The sequence below is a fragment of the Anarhichas minor genome, unplaced genomic scaffold (assembly GCF_050575085.1).
Source record: "Anarhichas minor isolate MPS153535 unplaced genomic scaffold, ASM5057508v1 ptg000035l, whole genome shotgun sequence".
NCBI lineage: Eukaryota > Metazoa > Chordata > Actinopteri > Perciformes > Anarhichadidae > Anarhichas > Anarhichas minor.
The window spans coordinates 3,270,628-3,289,357 of NW_027466481.1; the positions used below are offsets into that span (position 1 = coordinate 3,270,628).

The 18,730-nt window shown below is 41.4% G+C and overlaps 3 protein-coding genes across 5 annotated transcripts; 2 read left to right on the forward strand and 1 right to left on the reverse strand.

Annotated features, from left to right (window-relative positions):
• The first annotated feature begins 2,211 nt into the window (after window positions 1-2,211).
• On the forward strand, window positions 2,212-7,005 carry mecr (mitochondrial trans-2-enoyl-CoA reductase). 2 transcript variants are annotated; one of them, XM_076106706.1, is made up of 10 exons: window positions 2,212-2,497; window positions 4,030-4,127; window positions 4,290-4,421; window positions 4,509-4,652; window positions 5,177-5,279; window positions 5,480-5,582; window positions 5,743-5,816; window positions 5,906-5,966; window positions 6,051-6,123; window positions 6,210-7,005. In XM_076106706.1, exons 1-10 carry the CDS (start codon window positions 2,316-2,318, stop codon window positions 6,371-6,373), a joined length of 1,134 nt encoding a protein of 377 aa, XP_075962821.1. In that variant the 5' UTR covers window positions 2,212-2,315; the 3' UTR covers window positions 6,374-7,005. The 2 variants fall into 2 exon arrangements, with proteins under 2 accessions (XP_075962821.1, XP_075962822.1); XM_076106707.1 differs by lacking the exon at window positions 2,212-2,497 and adding an exon at window positions 2,548-3,142.
• Window positions 6,810-10,903, reverse strand: smpdl3b (sphingomyelin phosphodiesterase acid like 3B). Its single transcript, XM_076106705.1, has 9 exons — window positions 10,644-10,903; window positions 9,727-9,849; window positions 9,432-9,645; window positions 9,195-9,292; window positions 8,925-9,068; window positions 8,603-8,772; window positions 8,054-8,234; window positions 7,733-7,866; window positions 6,810-7,595 (listed from the first exon to the last, which is right to left on the reverse strand). The coding sequence occupies exons 2-9, from the start codon at window positions 9,785-9,787 to the stop codon at window positions 7,233-7,235; spliced, it is 1,365 nt and encodes a 454-aa protein (XP_075962820.1). The 5' UTR covers window positions 9,788-9,849; window positions 10,644-10,903; the 3' UTR covers window positions 6,810-7,232.
• Window positions 9,786-18,724, forward strand: rpa2 (replication protein A2). 2 transcript variants are annotated; one of them, XM_076106710.1, is made up of 9 exons: window positions 9,786-9,843; window positions 11,507-11,598; window positions 11,806-11,907; window positions 14,407-14,520; window positions 16,615-16,689; window positions 16,920-17,036; window positions 17,401-17,532; window positions 17,917-18,011; window positions 18,261-18,724. In XM_076106710.1, exons 1-9 carry the CDS (start codon window positions 9,786-9,788, stop codon window positions 18,346-18,348), a joined length of 873 nt encoding a protein of 290 aa, XP_075962825.1. In that variant the 3' UTR covers window positions 18,349-18,724. The 2 variants fall into 2 exon arrangements, with proteins under 2 accessions (XP_075962825.1, XP_075962824.1); XM_076106709.1 differs by lacking the exon at window positions 9,786-9,843 and adding an exon at window positions 11,234-11,343.
• Window positions 18,725-18,730: the final 6 nt, after the last annotated feature.

Genomic DNA, 18,730 nt, shown 5'->3' on the forward strand with positions numbered 1-18,730 from the left:
CAAAGTAAAATGGGTTTAGGAATGTCTTAGTTCAGCAGTTTCTTTTTTGCTTGGAAGAAAAAAACTAAGATTATGGCCAAAAAAAAAAGCAATGAATACAAATGATTGTGATTGATATTCATAAGCTTTTTGTCTCCCATACTTTGTCAACTTCACGCACCCAGTTTGATGATGTTCTTTATAGTTTAACCTCTTTGACATAACTTGACATAAGAAAATGTTCCACTATTGTTGTATTTCTTTCCTCTATAATCGTTGTAGATGGGGATATAGTAGAATGTTGTTAAAGGGATTGGGGCTAGTAGTATATAATCCGGGGTTGTCTCATCTCAACACATGGCCGATACTTGGTGTTTCAGACTATCAATGCTTAAGACAAAAAGAATGTGTCATGGATGATTTAACACTCAAATCTTGTGTCATACTCTGCTGTTAGGTGGTGTTTATTTTAAGAATTGATGAAAGAAAATAAAACTTGATAACTCAGGATGTGAAAGGACAGAAAGATTGTTTAAGTAAGCGCTCTGATTAGATGGAACAGTTGACTTTTCTGTGTGTTTTTATGTTGAATTTACCACTTGTGGTCGCAGTGCCAGTATAACCTCTAACTTGAACATTTTCCTTATTCTCCATTTAATTAAAAAAGGACACACGTGGATGACTTTTGTTATTAATCTCTGTGATTAACTTTCTTAAAAATCCCTGAAATCACTAAATCATCTGTCAAACATATTAATTGGATTCTGACACCCACTATTTAGATAAAAGGTTGAATGAAAGTGTTTTATTGTAATGTTTGCAATATTCTGCTGTATTTAGTTATGTTTTCAAAGTATCATTTGTGAACTAGAGTCCATGAGAGACATTCTGATTGCAACAAATCTTTGTGACCCCTCAGTGGTGTGTTATTGTGATCGGTTTGTCGGGTGTTCGACGGCTCAGATATACTTTGAAAATCTGAGGATTTGTAAGATGATGTGCTCAGGGCAACATTTGAAGCACATCGAAGCGTTCTGCATCACAGTTTGCATTGTGTGTGCTTTTCATGGTGTATTTTGTTTGTGACCATCAGCCATTTCATCTGTGGTGTATCTTATAAGATTAGGGTAACCAGAAAGATTATCAGATAAATGGCTAGAGCTACTTCCAAAAAAAGAAAATTTGCATTTATTACTGATGAATGTATCAATGTTTACTGCCATAAAACATGTATCTTGAGTCATCTTATCTTGATTTAATGGCTAGTTTTTCAATGAGCAGCATGTAGGCTTTTCAAAGTATTACAGTGATTATGTTTCTATATGTTAAGATCTGTTCCATTTGCTAGTAAATATGTCAATATTCATGTGTCTTTTTGCCTGTTTTTTTCTTGCTCTTAGAACAGATACTGTAAACAAGTAAGATTGCAACTGAAAAAAAGCTTGCATTCAAAATCTAAGACAAATGGATTGTATTAAACTACAACACAAATGTTACCAAATATTAATAGTTAGATTAATCTATAAAGTCTTAAGTGAATTTCTAATACATATTAGTACAGCTGTTTATTTATTAGAACTTGTAATTATAAAGAAGGCCTTATTACAAAGTGTTACCCAGGATTTTAATGGTGTACACGGTCAAAGCTAAATAAACTAAGCTTAAGAATAAAAAAGGTAACTAGCTATACCTGTCAAATAGATGTAGTGGTGTAAAAAGTACAATAGTGTAGTGCTGGAACTTTAGTTATCTATAAAAATAAAAATCGCAACAATTGTTTAAGTCCTTTTATTCAGCAAAAAAAATCAATAGTTTCTCAAATGTGAGAAATTGCTGCTTTTCTCCAACAATATGATATTAATTGTACATTGAATATCTTTGGATGGTTATTCTGACAAAACAATGCATATGAAGATGGAATCATGATTCTGAGAATTTCTGATGGCATTTCCTAGACTATAGCAGTTTAGTTACATTCCACCACTGATTTCTATGTATCATCAACTCAGTCATGTGTGGTAATCAGTAACTTCTGGGTAAAAGGCTCACCGCGCACATGAAGTGAGACACCACAGCAAGTAATTCATTCCTCTTTTTCTCTGCCTGGTAACCCCCTGCAACCCAAAGTACTGTACCATGTCACGGCTATAAGAAGTGAACTACCGCGTTTATCCACCAGGGGCGCTACTCTGTGTTTATATTTTCAATGACACAACCCCAAATCCAACATGGCCGTGCAGTAACAGGAATGCTAGTAAAACGCACAGTTGAAATGGCACATGTTATTGAGTAGTGGGGTTATTATTTCATAATTGAAAGTTAACTCTTGGGTCGCCATGTGGCTGCCGCTCTGTTTAAGAAGCCAGACAGCCTGCAGAGGAAGCTACGCTGCTGCTCTTTTAAAATGTTCAAGGCGCTGGGAAAACGGGTCTCTCTTCAGTCATTCAGCTGGACCTGCAGTACTAACAAGCAAGGCTCTTCTGTTCAGAAAACACGGGGACCCTTCAAAAGTCGTTCAGTAAGCCTGCACGTATAGTGCATTCGTTTCTTGCGATCCTGCAAATGCAATACAGTAACGTTAGCTACAGTTCATGTGGCTAAATATGCTCTTTAACGGTTTAACTAGACGTGCATTTGCCAAAGTAACCCGATAGTCTCCGGCCTAAGGTACCAGGTACACTTATGAGCCACCTTACGTTCGAACATAGTGTTCGTTATGGCCAAACCGTGGCAAGCACAGAAGTCCAATAACGAAACACCATTCGGGTTCAGATCGGGCAAGCCGTTCCTCCCAATCACCCCCCGCCAGGTTTCCCCGTCATTGCCCACGTGAGCGTTGAAGTCCCCCAGGAGAACTATGGAGTCGGTAGGCGGCGCCCTTTCCAGGACCCCTCCCACCGACTCCAAGAAGGCCGGATACTCCGAACTGCTGTTTGGTGCATAAGCACAAACCACAGTCAGAGCCTTGCTCCCCGCAGCCCGTAGGCGCATGGAGGCGACCCTCTCGCTCTCCGGGGAGAACTCCAACACAGCGGCACTCAGCCGGGGGCTCGTGAGTATCCCCACTCCCGCCCGGCGCCTCTCACCCTGGGCAACTCCGGAAAAGGACAAAGTCCAACCCCTCTCCAGGAGCTTGGTTCCAGAGCCAGCGCTGTGTGTGGAGGTGAGTCCAACTATTTCTAGCTGGTATCGCTCCACCTCCTGCACCAGCTCCGGCTCTTTCCCCGCTAGCGAGGTGACGTTCCACGTCCCTAGAGCTAGTCTATGCCGCCGGCGATCGGCATGCCCAGGCCTCCCGCCCGACCCGCCGCCCAGTCTGCATAGCACCCGACCCCGATGCTTGTCCCTGCGGGTGGTGGGTCCACAGGGTGGCTGCTCCATGGTGTTTATTCGGGCTGAGCCCGACCACCAGACGCTCGCCTACGAGCTCCCCTCCTGGGTCTGGCTCCGGGAGGGTGCCCCGGTTTCCCTGGTCCGGGCGAGGTGGCTAAAGTCCGTGGGCTAACTATCATAGGGGTCGTTTTGAACCGCTCTTAGTCTGGGCTCTCCCCTGAAACCTGTTTGCCTTGGGAGACCCTACCAGGGGCTAATGCCCCGGACAACATAGCTCCCAGGATCACTGAGCCACTCAAACTCCTCCACCACGATAAGGTGGCGATTCGCGGAGGAGTGTTTCAGCACTGATAAAAAAAAAACAGTGCATTGCACTGTTAATGCACTGTTTTATATTTTACATGGTAATACATTGATGATACGTTGTTTTGGGGTGTCTCAGCCTGTTTGAAAAATATTAAAACAAATAATGCTATTGTCTTCTTTAAGGATTCAAATGAGCAGTTTTTAGTTTCCAGTATTTCTTTGCTCAGACATACCTAAACCGGTCCGCGTCTTGATAAACACTAGGGACCACAATGGATGTATTTGGACACAGTCGTGCTATGTGACTAAGCCTGATATATGCTGTATTTCATACTTTAGAATGCTGTCACCAAACGCCCCAAAAAATGGAGAATACGTGCTTTTGTATACTTGAATGTTTTTGGTTGTCAGGTTGGAAGATGTAGACCTGCCCCCCATAGGGGCAAAGGATGTCCTCGTTAAAATGCTGGCAGCTCCAATCAACCCGTCTGACATCAACATGATTCAAGGTACTTGGTTTGTTGGTTACCTCCGCACCAAACAGCAGCACAGTAACTTCATTTGGAAGCAGCTCTACCAAGATAGCCAAGAAACCAAACACACTATTTATTTTTTGGAAGGTTGAAGATAAGTTGTTTATCTGACAGTGTTTTGTTTTTTTTCTTCTTCAGGTACTTATGCTATCTTGCCTGACCTCCCAGCGGTCGGGGGCAACGAGGGAGTGGCCCAGATCGTAGAAGTCGGTGGCCAGGTGACGTCCCTCAAAACAGGAGACTGGGTCATTCCAAAAGATGCTGGTTTAGGTAAAAAAACAAAAAAACAACAGAAGCTTGTATTACATGAATGAGTCCACAGGGTCGCTTAAGAGTTTTGTGCCTTTGTGTGAGCAGGGACCTGGAGGACAGTGGCCGTGCTAGCGGAGGACGATGTCATCTCGCTACCAAATGACATTCCCTTGTTGTCCGCTGCCACACTGGGGGTGAATCCTTGCACTGCCTTCAGGATGCTCTCTGACTTTGAAGATCTCAAGCCAGGTAACCATTTCCACGCACATAGTCATAATATTATTTTCCTTCATAGAACCACAAGCCACTGAAATACAGGGGAAGACATATTTTACTATGGTTCCACTTCCAAAAGGAAATGTTGGTTACGTTTCTTTTTTTTAGCAACCATCTTGGTTAATGAAACCAACAACTTCCTGGTTGCGGAAACTCTCAGTAATAAAGTACTAAAGCACAGTTGACTTACAGAAGTAGTCCTTACTTCAGTCATTGAAATGAAATTAAAGCCACTGCCCTGTTCAGTGGTATTTGCAGCGTGAACTTGCATTTTAAGGGATCATGCACCTTCAAAGCATGTCCATTAGTCCACAAGCAAGCTGGTAGACACATGATGGGAACAACACGCCCATTTCATGTGCTGATAAAATACTAATCTAAATGGAGACTTGAGGATAGAGTATTCCTGCCTAAGGTATCTCTAAAAACATGGCATGCTGTGCAGTACTTTCAGCCATCTTAATGTGACAGTTTCGCTCAATCTACGGTCCTTGCAGGTGATTCTGTGATCCAGAATGCAGCCAACAGTGGAGTTGGGCAGGCTGTAATACAGATTGCTGCTGCGAGGGGGATAAGCACCATCAACGTCGTCAGAGACAGGTGAACTCAAGTATATCAAGTGTTTTCAGAAGACTCAACTTTTTCCGTCCTAATCCCTGGCCCAGGTAATCAGTCCACCTGACTGTGAGATAATGGGGTCTTTTGTCCAAGGGTAACGGAAACAGAGTTTTTTTTTTTTTATGTGTGTGCTAGAATTTACGACTGTCGTGAACTTCTTCATTGTTTCTTCCTTTTCAAAGGCCAGAGTTCACACAGCTCAGTGATAGGCTGAAGGCCATGGGAGGAACTCATGTGATCAAAGAAGAGGCACTGAGGCGGCCGGAGATGAAGGAACTGTTCAAGGTCCGAAGACTTCAAAGATGCGATAATAACATATGTAGATATATGTAATGAATAAACAGTCCTAATTTAAAGATGTGTGTGTGTGTCTCTCTCTCTCTCTCTCTCTCTTTCTCTTTCTCTTTCTCTTTCTCTTTCTCTTTTTTTTTTTTTTTTTTGAAAGACCTGTCCGAAGCCTAAACTGGCACTGAACGGAGTCGGAGGCAAAAGCGCAACAGAGCTGCTCCGTCATCTACAGTGAGGATGCTGAATGATCTTTGATGTTTAATATCTTACACTGACGAGAAAATTGAATCATAAAATGCAATAATTCCCATGTATTCCAGGTATGGAGGATCTATGGTGACGTATGGAGGGATGGCCAAACAGCCAGTTACTGTCCCCGTGGTAAGATGAAACCTCCTACATGTAACATTTCACTACACAGGCACACTTTTCTCTCAGTACGCTCACTGAACTTGTTCTCTCCAGAGTGCTCTTATTTTCAAGGACGTGAAGGTTCGGGGGTTTTGGGTCACGCAGTGGAAGAGAGATCACTCGAGCGGTGAGTCAGCATGAAGTTTCCTCTTTCATCAAATAAGTCTCTTGAAATTATTCTCATGAGAAATTACACTCTCTCTCCCTCCTTAGATGGAAACGCATTCAGAGCCATGCTGGATGAGCTGTGCCACCTCATTCAGCAGGGAAAGCTGACGGCTCCTGCATGCACTGAGGTGGGCCTCCAAGACTACGGCAAAGCTCTGGACACAGCGATGCAGCCTTTCACCTCAGCTAAACAGGTCTTGATCATGTGAACGGACTCACCAACCAATCGTTGCACGGTCATGACCCAAGGGACTGCGACATTATCGTCAACTTGTCAATCAAATACACTGCTCGAGCACATATTCAATAAATGTGTCTTCACAGCAGGCCCAAAGTCCAGCATCTGGCATTTTATGACATTTTGAGTTCCCACTTAAGTTTGACAGTATTTAAAAAGTAATTACATCTTTATATAGCGATATGGGATAAGCTATATAGAACTCAGATAATACAGCTTAATCTGATATGTTTAGTAACAGGTTGTTGTTTTACTAAATTATATGGGCGTGATTAAGTGCAATTTATGTTAACCAACAGATTTACTGTTGCAATAATACTGATATGGTGTGTGTATATATATATATATAGTATATACTGGTGCATTGATTCTTGCTGCTAAAATGACATTCAACCAATAAACAACTGTTTTAGCATTTTCTGGTTTTATTAAATAGATACAGTAGAGTTTGACATGAAAGCTAGTGAGGAAATAAACATTTGACAAAAGTCTGGATTTGATCCAGAATGATTATGTACTTGAGCCACATGAATACCACATAGTCTTTTTCTATTGACTGGAAATGTAGTATTAAAACAGCACCAATAAAACAAGCTCACCAAAGATTGCGGAAGCCAAAGTTTTTCTTTTTTTTTTAAGTGCATCTAGTGCATGACTCACCTAAATTATGTCATATGATTTAGAACGTGACAACACATCCTATGATGTTAACTGGTAAATATTTACATGACAGCAATAATCTTGATCTTGAGTTTCAGTTTTTCTATCTAATAACTCCCTGAATTGTCAATAATATATATTAAAAATCATCTTTGATATATTGATCATCATCACCGATTGGCCAGCACCAGACTCACAGCCACGGAGAGGACCGGCAGCAACCCACCATGAATGGCAGCTGCCCTTTCCTTCTCCAGACAGTGTTCATACCTGTCAAAGTCTACGTCTCTGGCTGCACACACGTGGTCAACGCGGCAGTCGCTGTCACACTCTGTCAGGTCGTAGCTGACTGAGTTGAACTCATAGTACTTTTGTAGGTAGCAGCGGTCGTTAGCGATGCGCTCTAGAACCTGATGCATGGAGGCCGGGGAGGCGTCTGGTAGTCTGAAGCTCTCTGTCAGGCGGTACTCCTTCTCCCAGCGTCCGCGGGCTGCATTAGCGTGTGTCAGGTTCAGATAATGCGTCACCACATCCTGAGTGTGTTCAAACGTGTGGTTTGAAAAGCAGAAACGAAACAATAAAGTATTTTGTTTTTTTTGTGTTGAGGTTGTGTATTGCAGCTAAGAAAGACATATGTGAAATGAAATTATACAGACTGGCCTTGACTTACTTTGACCAGGAGCGTTTCAGGGTCGTATTCAAAAACACGGATCCCAGGGTTGTTTGCTCCATCCTTGACTCCAGGAAGTGTTGTTTTCCACGGTGTGACGCCTGGGCTGAGGAACATCGTACTGATAGGAGAGCCTGATTAACACAGTATTATGGGCCTAAAGGTCAAAGGTACCATCTGGACACTAGGCGTGAGTCACTGTGCATAACAGTGAGGAAATGAACGAGTAAAAACTAAACAATATAAATACCAATCAACACTAACATGTAAAACAGGAGAAAGCACTATAGTGGCAATAGTATTCCAACAGTGAGAACTTACCCTCTGAGTTGTAAAACATCCGGAAGCTATCGGTATGATGATGGCCAAAAAACTGTCCAAGTATGACTGAGTGATGCCTCTGAATTAAGTCCAAGTATAGCTTGTTGAATTTAGGCATGAACCACGGCTTACTTCTCTTCTTCTCAAAGAAACCTGGGGGAACGTGACCAATGATGTACACCTGGAAGTGAAACCAGTGCAGAGTTAGAAATAATTGTCTATTTTCATTCGAGGTAGACAGAGTTACACTATTTCAATGCGCTCATCTTTTTGCAAAGCATGAGATGAATTGGGCCCCCCCGCCCTTAGATTGAGGAAGCGTCTGCTTTTGAACGTTCACCTCTCTTCCGTGAGATGATTGTTTATACAGGGGGATGTAAACTGAAAGTATTCTTCCGGTTAACCATGGTAACCAGCAAAAAAGAGGAATGAGTTATTCATTAATCACTGAATGATTTATTACCCTCTACTGTATGCAGAGATTAAAAAAATATCTTTTAAATTGAATTCAACACCTGCTACAAGGCACAGATAGACTAGGCGCCTTGCCTTTTCTTTGTTGATGGCGGCCTCTGTAAGAACCTGGTCCGCCCAGCTAAACTGGCCCGCTGGGTCGTCCATGTCCCGGGTCAGCTTGTTCTGGTCATAGTAGAGATTAGTGTTAAGGACCAGCATCCTGAAACCTGTTCGATTCAGCAGCTTCTCTGTGTAATATCCACCTATGTGAAGAAAAACATTGTGTAAAATGCATGACACAATTGGACGTGTGCTTTTAAATAATAGATGAGGTAATTTATTGATTCTTAGGGAAAAACAATTGTGTTATTATCAAAAGTATTCATCTCAAAGTATCACAGGAGACTCCATCAACCTTTTTTAAATGTTACTCTGGACTCTGGATCCAACCAGTCCTGCCACATTTCAGCTGTCTGGTTATACATGTAGTTTGGGCCGGCAGGAAGCTGGCTCTTAGGGTGGTAGTCATGGTTGCCCAGGGCAGAGTACACTTTGGTGTCTAAAGAAGGGCAGTAACGTACAATAATATAAGTTCATCCATACTACAACGTCACTGTAAATGTTGATTCCAGATATTTGCTCACTTAAATAGGCTACACACGATGTCTCTTGACCTCACACTTACTTGGAAACACCTGCTTTATAATGTGGGTAAGGTTACTGATAATGTGGAGCACTGCTTCTTCTCCCAGATCCTCGTTGGCTACATGTGGTGTGTCATCTCTGAGCAGCAAAAAAATAGATAGTAGATCGTTTTAAGGATTAAATCCTGAGTGGGGAAAGTGTTTTGTTTTTTTTGGGACTCAACAAGCCAGCAAGATTCGTGAAACATGTTACAATCCCACCTAAAGTGGATACATACCCTGTCCATACGATGAAGTCCGGGTCAGGTAGAATAACCTTCATGGCATACACAGAGGAGTTTATAAGGAGCCATGGCGAATCACAAGCATAGTCTCCAAATTTCCCCGCATTGGCTGCGGGTCGTTTGCCACTCGATGCGCACACAAGTTCAGGATTATCGGTCAGTTTGTATGTTGGGTCCCAGTGGTGATCCGTGATGTGCCAGAAGTTTCCTGGGTAAAAACGATGCGTAATTGCGCATATGAAGTCGTCCCCGCGCTATAAACATTTTAACGTACAACAATATAACTTACCTGACAGTGCAGCAACCTCTTTAAAAAGCAGCCAAGATAGGAGCAGCCTTACTGTGGACATGTTGAACTCGTCGAAGAAATCAAAAGTCCAACAAAAGTCAAGTCCAAGTCTGAGAGGTAAGTCTATAAAGGGCAAATAAAGATAAGATGCAGCTATTCATGACGCGTCTTTAGCCCGAAGGTGGTCCATTGGGATTTCTCTGCAAAAGATATACTCTATATTTGTTCCATCTATTGTTTCAATTTAATTAAAACCAAGATTATCAACCTGAATTTCCCCACTGCGGGACTAATAAAGGATTATCTTATTTTATCTTATCTACTTCTACACCTGTCAGCCATAGACGTTCAAACGCAAGTGTGCATTTTTTTCTGAATTAAAAGGAGAAGTTGGCTAGCTGCACTTAAACAGATCTTGGGAAGCAGGACCAGAACAAATCAACCGTAGTAACCTAAGCTATAACAGTGGTCAATAAGTCAAAAAATGATGTCCACTCAAACGATTAATTGATTGAACAGTGTAATGACTAGACAATATATTTATATGCTCCATATACTGCCTACACTAATCAGTACATACCGTTCTCTTTATAACTTTGAGTCATACCTTCCGTGCTCCATGCAAACTATTTTTATGTGGGCTGAAGATAAAATTAGTACGCTTATTTTTTACAGTTGACCTCTGGCATTTACATTTGAGGCAGAGTAGTACAATATCTGTATGTGTTCACATCACAAGTGGTGCGTGTGTTTTATTTAATCCGTGTGTAAATGTTTCAATTACTGTAAATGTAATATTTCATATTAAAAATGTCTTAAAGTGGGCATGCTGCCTTCAGGTGATCCTCGTACTTCCCGGAGATGTGGTTGCAACTGTAGATAATATTTGAAATTGTCACAGGAAGCAAATATCTCACCTGGCAGTTGATTGTCGACAGTACGACATTACTCCAGCAGAAGAACATCTAGAATGTGAATATTAGGATATTTTAGAATTCGGAATTGTTAAAAGCTTGATAAAATACAGCCTAACCTTATTTTATACATATTATATGACGCTATACGATTCCTAACTGACAAATATATATTATCAAGTAAATGAGACTTTTAAACTGTTGGTATCGTTTACACAGCAATTGTCCAATTGCCACGGATGCAACAATAACCTCTTCGTAGTAAAAGCAATATGTCCAACATAACTTGAAGGCAGCACAGCTCTGGATTAAACCAAGTGTTACGTATTCAGCACCGAGTGTTGCCTTTCAGGCAGTCCTTTCTTCAGTGCTGTATACAGGTCCAACAAGCAATATCAACCACAAATTTGTAATTCGGTGCTAAATGTATGGTTATGGCCATTGTTGCGAGTTTAAGCAGCGGCAAAGATAGTATTTGTACACACAAATGGAAGAACTACTGTCTGACCAACCAAAATCAGGGCTAAAACACCCCGCGTTTAACGTGGGTTCGCGGGACTTTTGCTACGCGCATGCGCCGTATATTGAGTTTGGCGCGCTTGACTACAAGGAAGTATACTGAACGGCGTGTGGCTGTTGTACCTGCTCCACAGTATTATTAACATATCATCTTAATTACAAGGAAGCAGCATGTGGAACCAGGGTGAGTTTAATTACCACACTGTTGACTAACAGTTACTTAATTAAGTACCTGTTAGTTAGCTCACTAGCTACTTTGTTGTTGTGGTAGGTGGTGACGTTTTTTTAATTGGAAGAACAAACGGCCATTCATCTCAACTGTCTGCCTTCTTCTTCTTCTTCTTCAGGAGGAAACAATGAGTCGAGTATGGTCGGAGGCTACACTCAGTCTCCAGGGGGCTTTGCATCACCTTCCGCATCCCAGGGAGAGAAGAAAGGGGTTCGTAACGTGACTGAAGTCTGACGTTACACTACAATTTCTTCATAACAAACTGGAAACTTAAAACAGATATAGAGCAACAAAATCAAATCAACATCATCCCTTAAATTGCACACTCATATTCTGAATAGATGACGTTTATCAGCCTATCAAAAGCTTTTGTTGACATCTCTTCCTGTACTGATGGACTACTGACGTGTTTTGCAGAGAACCCGGGCCTCACAGATAATCCCCTGCACAGTTTCTCAGTTGATGTCTGCCTCCCAGGTGGACGAGGCCTTCAAAGTAGGAGACGTTGAAGTTGCTCAGGTGAGAAGAAGCAAAGCAGAGACTACAAAGTGGCACAACATGACAACAACAACAGTCCAAAGCTCAAAGATATTCAACAAGAGACAACAGAAAGCTGGAATGATTTGTTTCAATCATTTATCAAGCTAGAAAGCCAAACATTTACAAGTTATAGTTTCTCAAATGGTGATGGTTTGGTGTCATATTATAGTAAACTGAATATCTAGAGCAGGGGTATTCAACTAAAATTCCAAAAGGTCCAGATTGAGAAAATCTCCTCGGGCAAAGGTCCGAAACATTACAATAATATCTAACTCGCGCTATTTAGTGCCATATATATAAATATATTCACGAAGTTTAGTAGTAGTAACAACGTCTCTGTGTAGTCAACAACTGTCAAATCAAATAAAGAAAGTACACATCAATTATATTTTAACAAATTATTATTTTCAGTTCCAAATTGAACTGGATGGATTATAAATAGTGCTGGGCAAGTTAACGCGTTATTATCGCGTTAACGCATTCATTAATTAACGCCGACAATTATTTTATAGCGCGTTAACGCATTTTTCTTATTTTTTATTTATTTTGAAAGTCCATTGCTCACTGGCAGCGGTGGAGGAAGTCTTCAGACTACGTTGATGCAGCGTGTGGGAGAAGTAGAGATAAACTAAAGCAAGACAAGCTAACAGATGCTACAGAGAAGTGGATACAAACTGCAGCCGGTTAGTGTTGTGGAATATGTCTGTCTGAGGAACGTTCTCAAGGTGCACAGATCGGGAGCGAGCGAAGGGCTTTGAAAGTTAGCGGAAATATTAACGTGAGACAACATCCGGTTTCTTCAGACGAACATCCTGTTTTCAGAATAAGATGCCAGCAAAGTATGAATTATATTCACATTAAGTATAAAACATGCTACCTGCATCTCGTGAGTTAAAGGGAAAATGCACCTAAATTGTTATTCTTATATTAATGAACAGTAGAGCTGCATTCACATGCTCTGACTGTCATGAAGACAGAAGATAGACATTTTGCTGAAATGTGCTGAAACATATTATTCCTGTTGCACAGCAGTGGAATGTTTCACATACAGTCAGCACACTGAGCACAGATAGTGAAGAAATATAACTGCTACTGTGTAAAGGGAATACTGCTGTTAACAACAACCTGATGTGTTTAAAGTGTTTGCAAACCAAATGTAATTGACCTTTTGTTCATATAGAAGTACTTTTAAAATAAAAGTGTGCAATACACTACTTTTGAATTCATTATTGAACTTTGCCATAACAATGCGATTAATGGCAAAAAATCCATGCGATTAATCGCGATTAAAAATTGTAATCGTTGCCCAGCACTAATTATAAATAATACATAGAAATACATAAATAAATGTTCTTCTCATTTCAAGTACAATAAGGGCTGGAATAAAGAATAACTGACACAACAGAAAGCTTTTCAAAAATGTGCATCTTAAAATAAAGTAATTCATTTTAGAAAAACTACTTTCACTGAATTGCCTTGCAGCTTTAAATTCAGTTCATTCAGGTGTGAAGTGATGTCAATAAAAAAGCCACGATATTAGATTTTTGTCATCTAAAAATAGAAATGAGCGTTCATGGACTTTATCTGTGGTTATTAACAATTGTTTCAGCTCTATTCTCTCTGTTAACATCATTGGACAGTGAAGTCATGTGTTAGGATTCTGATCATATTGTGCTCTTAAGTTTATTTTCTGTGTCTTCATTTCAGATGTGAGTGGGTACGTTTGTTCAAAAGAGTTGTGCTTTGCCTCGTAGTGTGCGTCATTTGCCGCTTTTATCAATAGTTACGGTTTCTGAACATATGAGACATGCTGGTTTTAACTGCCTGTGGGAAGAATTAACATATAAGAGTCTTTTAATTCTTGCTTATGAATTCTGTTCTCTCTGAACACGTTTCTCTTTTTGGAGAACGTCATGTGAGATAACTTCTCTGAATAGGGAAATTCTCCTGCTGTTCTCTATATTTCCTTGTCTCAGCCCCATGTGTCACGGTGTGTGTAAATCTCACTCGAAACTTGTCAGAATACCCATATTTGATTGGCTGAGCTGCATCACGTGATGTGATTCACAACGCATTGGTCGGTGTGTTTCCTGCACCGCTGACCAAGTACCGTAACGGCTGAATAAACTGCGCCGGTTAAAGTATAAATTCACCTTGTAGCATGTATAATTCCAAGTTATCTATCGGTTTTAGGTCCTGGGTCCGGATGCAACTGCATCTGGGTCCGGATCCGGACCGCGGTCCGCCAGTTGGGGACCCCTGATCTAGAGGGTTTGGACTGCTGACATTTAATAGAGAACAATGACTAATCAAGAAAATAATCTTCAGATCAACCTATTATTAAAATAGTTGTTAGTAACATCCCTAGTTGTCAGATTAGTGATCAACTTCTTATTTCAGCATTCAAATGGACATAATCTGTAAGGCACTTTTTGTTGATCTCACTGTTGGACAACGGTTCGTGTTCTGTGTTTTTAGGTCACCATCGTGGGTATCATCAGGAGCACAGACAAATCCATGACCAACATCCAGTACAAGGTCGACGACATGACCGGTGCCCCTATGGACGTGAAGCAGTGGGTGGACACGGAGGTCAGTGACGGAGCTTTGATCCTCGCACAAACAATTTAAACAACGCTACTGTAATAAATCTCAATGACTGTAAAATATACAGTGCATCCGGAAAGTATTCACAGCGCTTCACTTTTTCCACATTTTGTTATGTTACAGCCTTATTCCAAAATGGATTAAATTCATTATTTTCCTCAACATTCTATACACAACAACCCATAATGACAAAGTGAAAACTGTTTTTTGCAAATTTTTGCAAATCTATTAAAAATAAAGAACGAAAACATAACATGTACATAAGTATTCACAGCCTTTGCCATGACACTCAAAATTTAGCTCAGGTGCATCCTGTTTCCACTGATCATCCTTGAGATGTTTCTACAACTTGATTGGAGTCCACTTGTGCTAAATTCAGTTGATTGGACATGATTTAGAAAGGCACACACCTGTCTATATAAGGTACCACAGTTGACAGTGCATATCAGAGCATAAACCAAGCCATGAAGTCCAAGGAATTATCTGTAGACCTCCGAGACAGAATTGTATCGAGGCACAGATCTGGCGAAGGGTACAGAACAATTTCTGCAGCATTGAAAGTCCCAATGAGCACAGTGGCCTCCATCTTCCGGAAATGGAAGAAGTTTGGAACCACCAGGACTCTTCCTAGAGTTGGCCGCCCAGCCAGACTGAGTGATCGGGGGAGAAGGGCCTTAGTCAGGGAGGTGACCAGGAACCCGATGGTCACTCTGACAGAGCTGCAGTGTTGTTCTATGAAGAGAGGAGAACCTTCCAGAAGGACAACCATCTCTGCAGCACTCCACAAATCAGGCCTGTTTGGTAGAGTGGCCAGACGGAAGCCACTCCTCAGTAAAAAGCACATGACAGCCCGCCTGGAGTTTGCAAAAAGGCACCTGAAGGACTCTCAGACCATGAGAAACAAAATTCTCTGGTCTGATGAAACAAAGATTGAACTCTTTGGCCTGAATGCCAAGCGTCATGTCTGGAGGAAACCAGGCACTGCTCATCACCTGGCCAATACCATCCCTACAGTGAAGCATGGTGGTGGCAGCATCATGCTGTGGGGATGTTTTTCAGCGGGAGGAACTGGGAGACTAGTCAGGATTGAGGGAAAGATGAATGCAGCAATGTACAGAGACATCCTCGATGAAAACATGCTCCAGAGCGCTCTGGACCTCAGACTGGGGCGACGGTTCATCTTCCAACAGGACAACGACCCGAAGCACACAGCCAAGATAACAAAGGAGTGGCTTCGGGACAACTCTGTGAATGTCCTTGAGTGGCCCAGCCAGAGCCCTGACTTGAACCCGATTGAACATCTCTGGAGAGATCTGAAAATGGCTGTGCACCGACGCTCCCCATCCAACCTGATGGAACTTGAGAGGTTCTGCAAAGAAGAATAGGAGAAACTGCCCAGAAATAGGTGTGCCAAGCTTGTGGAATCATACCCAAGAAGACTTGAGGCTGTAATTGCTGCCAAAGGTGCTTCAACAAAGTATTGAGCAAAGGCTGTGAATACTTATGTACATGTTATGTTTTCGTTCTTTATTTTTAATAGATTTGCAAAAAATTGCAAAAAACAGTTTTCACTTTGTCATTATTGGTTGTTGTGTGTAGAATGTTGAGGAAAATAATGAATTTAATCCATTTTGGAATAAGGCTGTAACAACAAAATGTGGAAAAAGTGAAGCGCTGTGAATACTTTCCGGATGCACTGTAAACATTTCCTGTTTCGACTGAGGTTGTTGTCACAAATAAGGAGAACTAGTTTATTTTTGGACGCGAGAACATTTGATCGCTTGGTTGGTAGTTTAACAATAGAGATCATTGCTGTTCATCAATGTGCACGAGGTCACTTTTTGTAAAATGTACAATATATACATGAAACACATAGACTGAGTGGATTAAGCAAGCATAGAGAAGGTCATACCAGCAGAATGGAAGACCAACACCCAGACCAATTTTGCCACAAGTAAACACAGTAAAAAGCGGAACGTTGTTTTATTTCCTGTTCAGAAACTGAAGCATATTTTTTTTTTTTGGTAAACTACCCGAATCAAGCCTCTTAGCAACGCTGTTGTTTCGATGTGTCTATAGGACCCCGGTGTGGACAGCACTGTCCTGCCTCCGGGCACATATGTCAAAGTCTCTGGCAACCTGCGCTCCTTTCAGGTGAGTTTCCTGTTTTTTTAAAAATCCTCTCCACAGTACCTAGAAAGAAAGAGGAACCACTGCTTTGTGATCTCTTGTGAAGCCATGTCCCCACTTGACATTTTGGCACGGAAGCTATTTTCATGAGCGGTTGTGCACTTGTGATGTTGTAATTGCTAGCAAGTAGCTTTTCTGTGAATTCGGGCCAGTTTGTAAATTGACTGAGCGTGTAAACCCTTTGTCTTCCTCAGAACCACAGATCTGTCGTGGCGTTCGGTGTCAGGCCCCTGGAGGACATGAATGAAATCACCTCGCACATGCTGGAGGTTGTTCAAGCGCACTTGGCGCTCTGCAAACCTCAAGCCATGGTGAGACATCTTAAACGTAAACCTGAGCTATCAGTCTATCGTGTCCTGCTTAAGTTAGCATTGAGAAACTCATTTAGTATGAACATCCCATCACTTTAAAGATACCGATGAGCTGGCAAAAACACCCACACACATCAATGTGAAGCTGAAAAGAGCAAACATGATGTTTGTTGTACAACTCTTCTACGAGGAGAGTATACAGTAAAACACTGTTATGCAGTACATTTGCTTTTCTCAGACCTTTTTTCGCAGGACTGGAATTAGCTCGTTCCACATTTCTAAGTATGCATCTTCTATCTTTGGGGATGTTCTTTGTGCTGTAACAAGAAACAGTGACCACAGCTTTGTTTTGTGTCTCTTTCAGTCGAGTGCTGGAGGAGGAGGAACGGGCAGTGACGTCACGCCGATCTCTCGACCGGCCGTGGAGAGCCGGGGAGGGAGCTATGAAGGTGCCAACGACATGGTTAACAATGGGTTAAGTGCAAACCAGAACCAGGTGAGCTTAAATTATGTGTTAATGTTAAGACACTACTTTTAAATTGTCATGAATGAATTTGACTGTTAACACTAATTTATGGACTTTTGACCATTAGAGAGAAGTTAGACTTTGTGATCAATAGGTCATAATCAAGTTCCTTAATTACGAGAAAACAATGTGGACAAAAACCGTATCTACAAATGAATATTTGATTTTGATATTTGCCTTTTCACATATGCACAGAGAAAGAAGTTGCACCACATGATGCTCAGTTTCTCTCACTTCCTGTCCCTCCTTATAGCAATGAATGACATGAAAATAGTTCACTCAGCAAAAATGTTTTTATGTATTTGCAGTTTGAGGCTGTGTGCATGTTTTCTAATATGTCGTTTATCTCACAAGGTGCTGAGTTTGATAAGAGGCAGCCGCGACGCAAAGGGCATCAGCATTCAGGAGCTGAAGCAGAGACTCGGAATCATGAGCATGAATGTCATAAAGTAAGCAAAGTTCCGCTTTAAGTCGTAAAGGGATAACCCGTAAAATAATATTTACACTCTGGTGAATTTGGAAAGTAAAGTCAGTTACTATTAACGACTTCTCCCTGAGATGATAGGCAGAGCATTGAATTAACGATATTATCGGGTGACTTTCGGGAGATGGCTCATTGACACTGAATTAATGATTTTCACTGTGTTTATATAAAAAGATAATACATATTATTCATATCTCCCTTTGTGCTTGAACAGGCAAGCAGTGGAATTCCTAAGCAACGAAGGTCACATCTTCTCCACCATCGACGAAGATCACTACAAATCAACAGACAACGACGAATAGACTCCTTCGTGTTCTGTCACCAGTTATCTGAGTTTAATGCGATACTAGTCAATACGTATTAGAATCACAACCTCTCGGCCCCGAGAATCCTTTCTCTGTTCAGGTTCTGTGGTTGGCGTTAGTTGAAGAACACATGGTTTAGGTTTGGCGAGACCCTTTCACGCACACATCCTGTCATCCTGAGGTCACTTCTGCTATTTTGCAATTCCCAAAGGTGTTGCTGTTGAGGAAGCCGTTGTTAATACTGTTATTCTGTTTTTCTCACCTCCATTGTTAAAGCATTTTGTAATTTTTAATATTTGGAACGTTAGTACTCAATATGTTTTTGTCTATGTAACTTTACTTTTGCCAAAATTAAAAGATTATACAAAATACAGTTGGG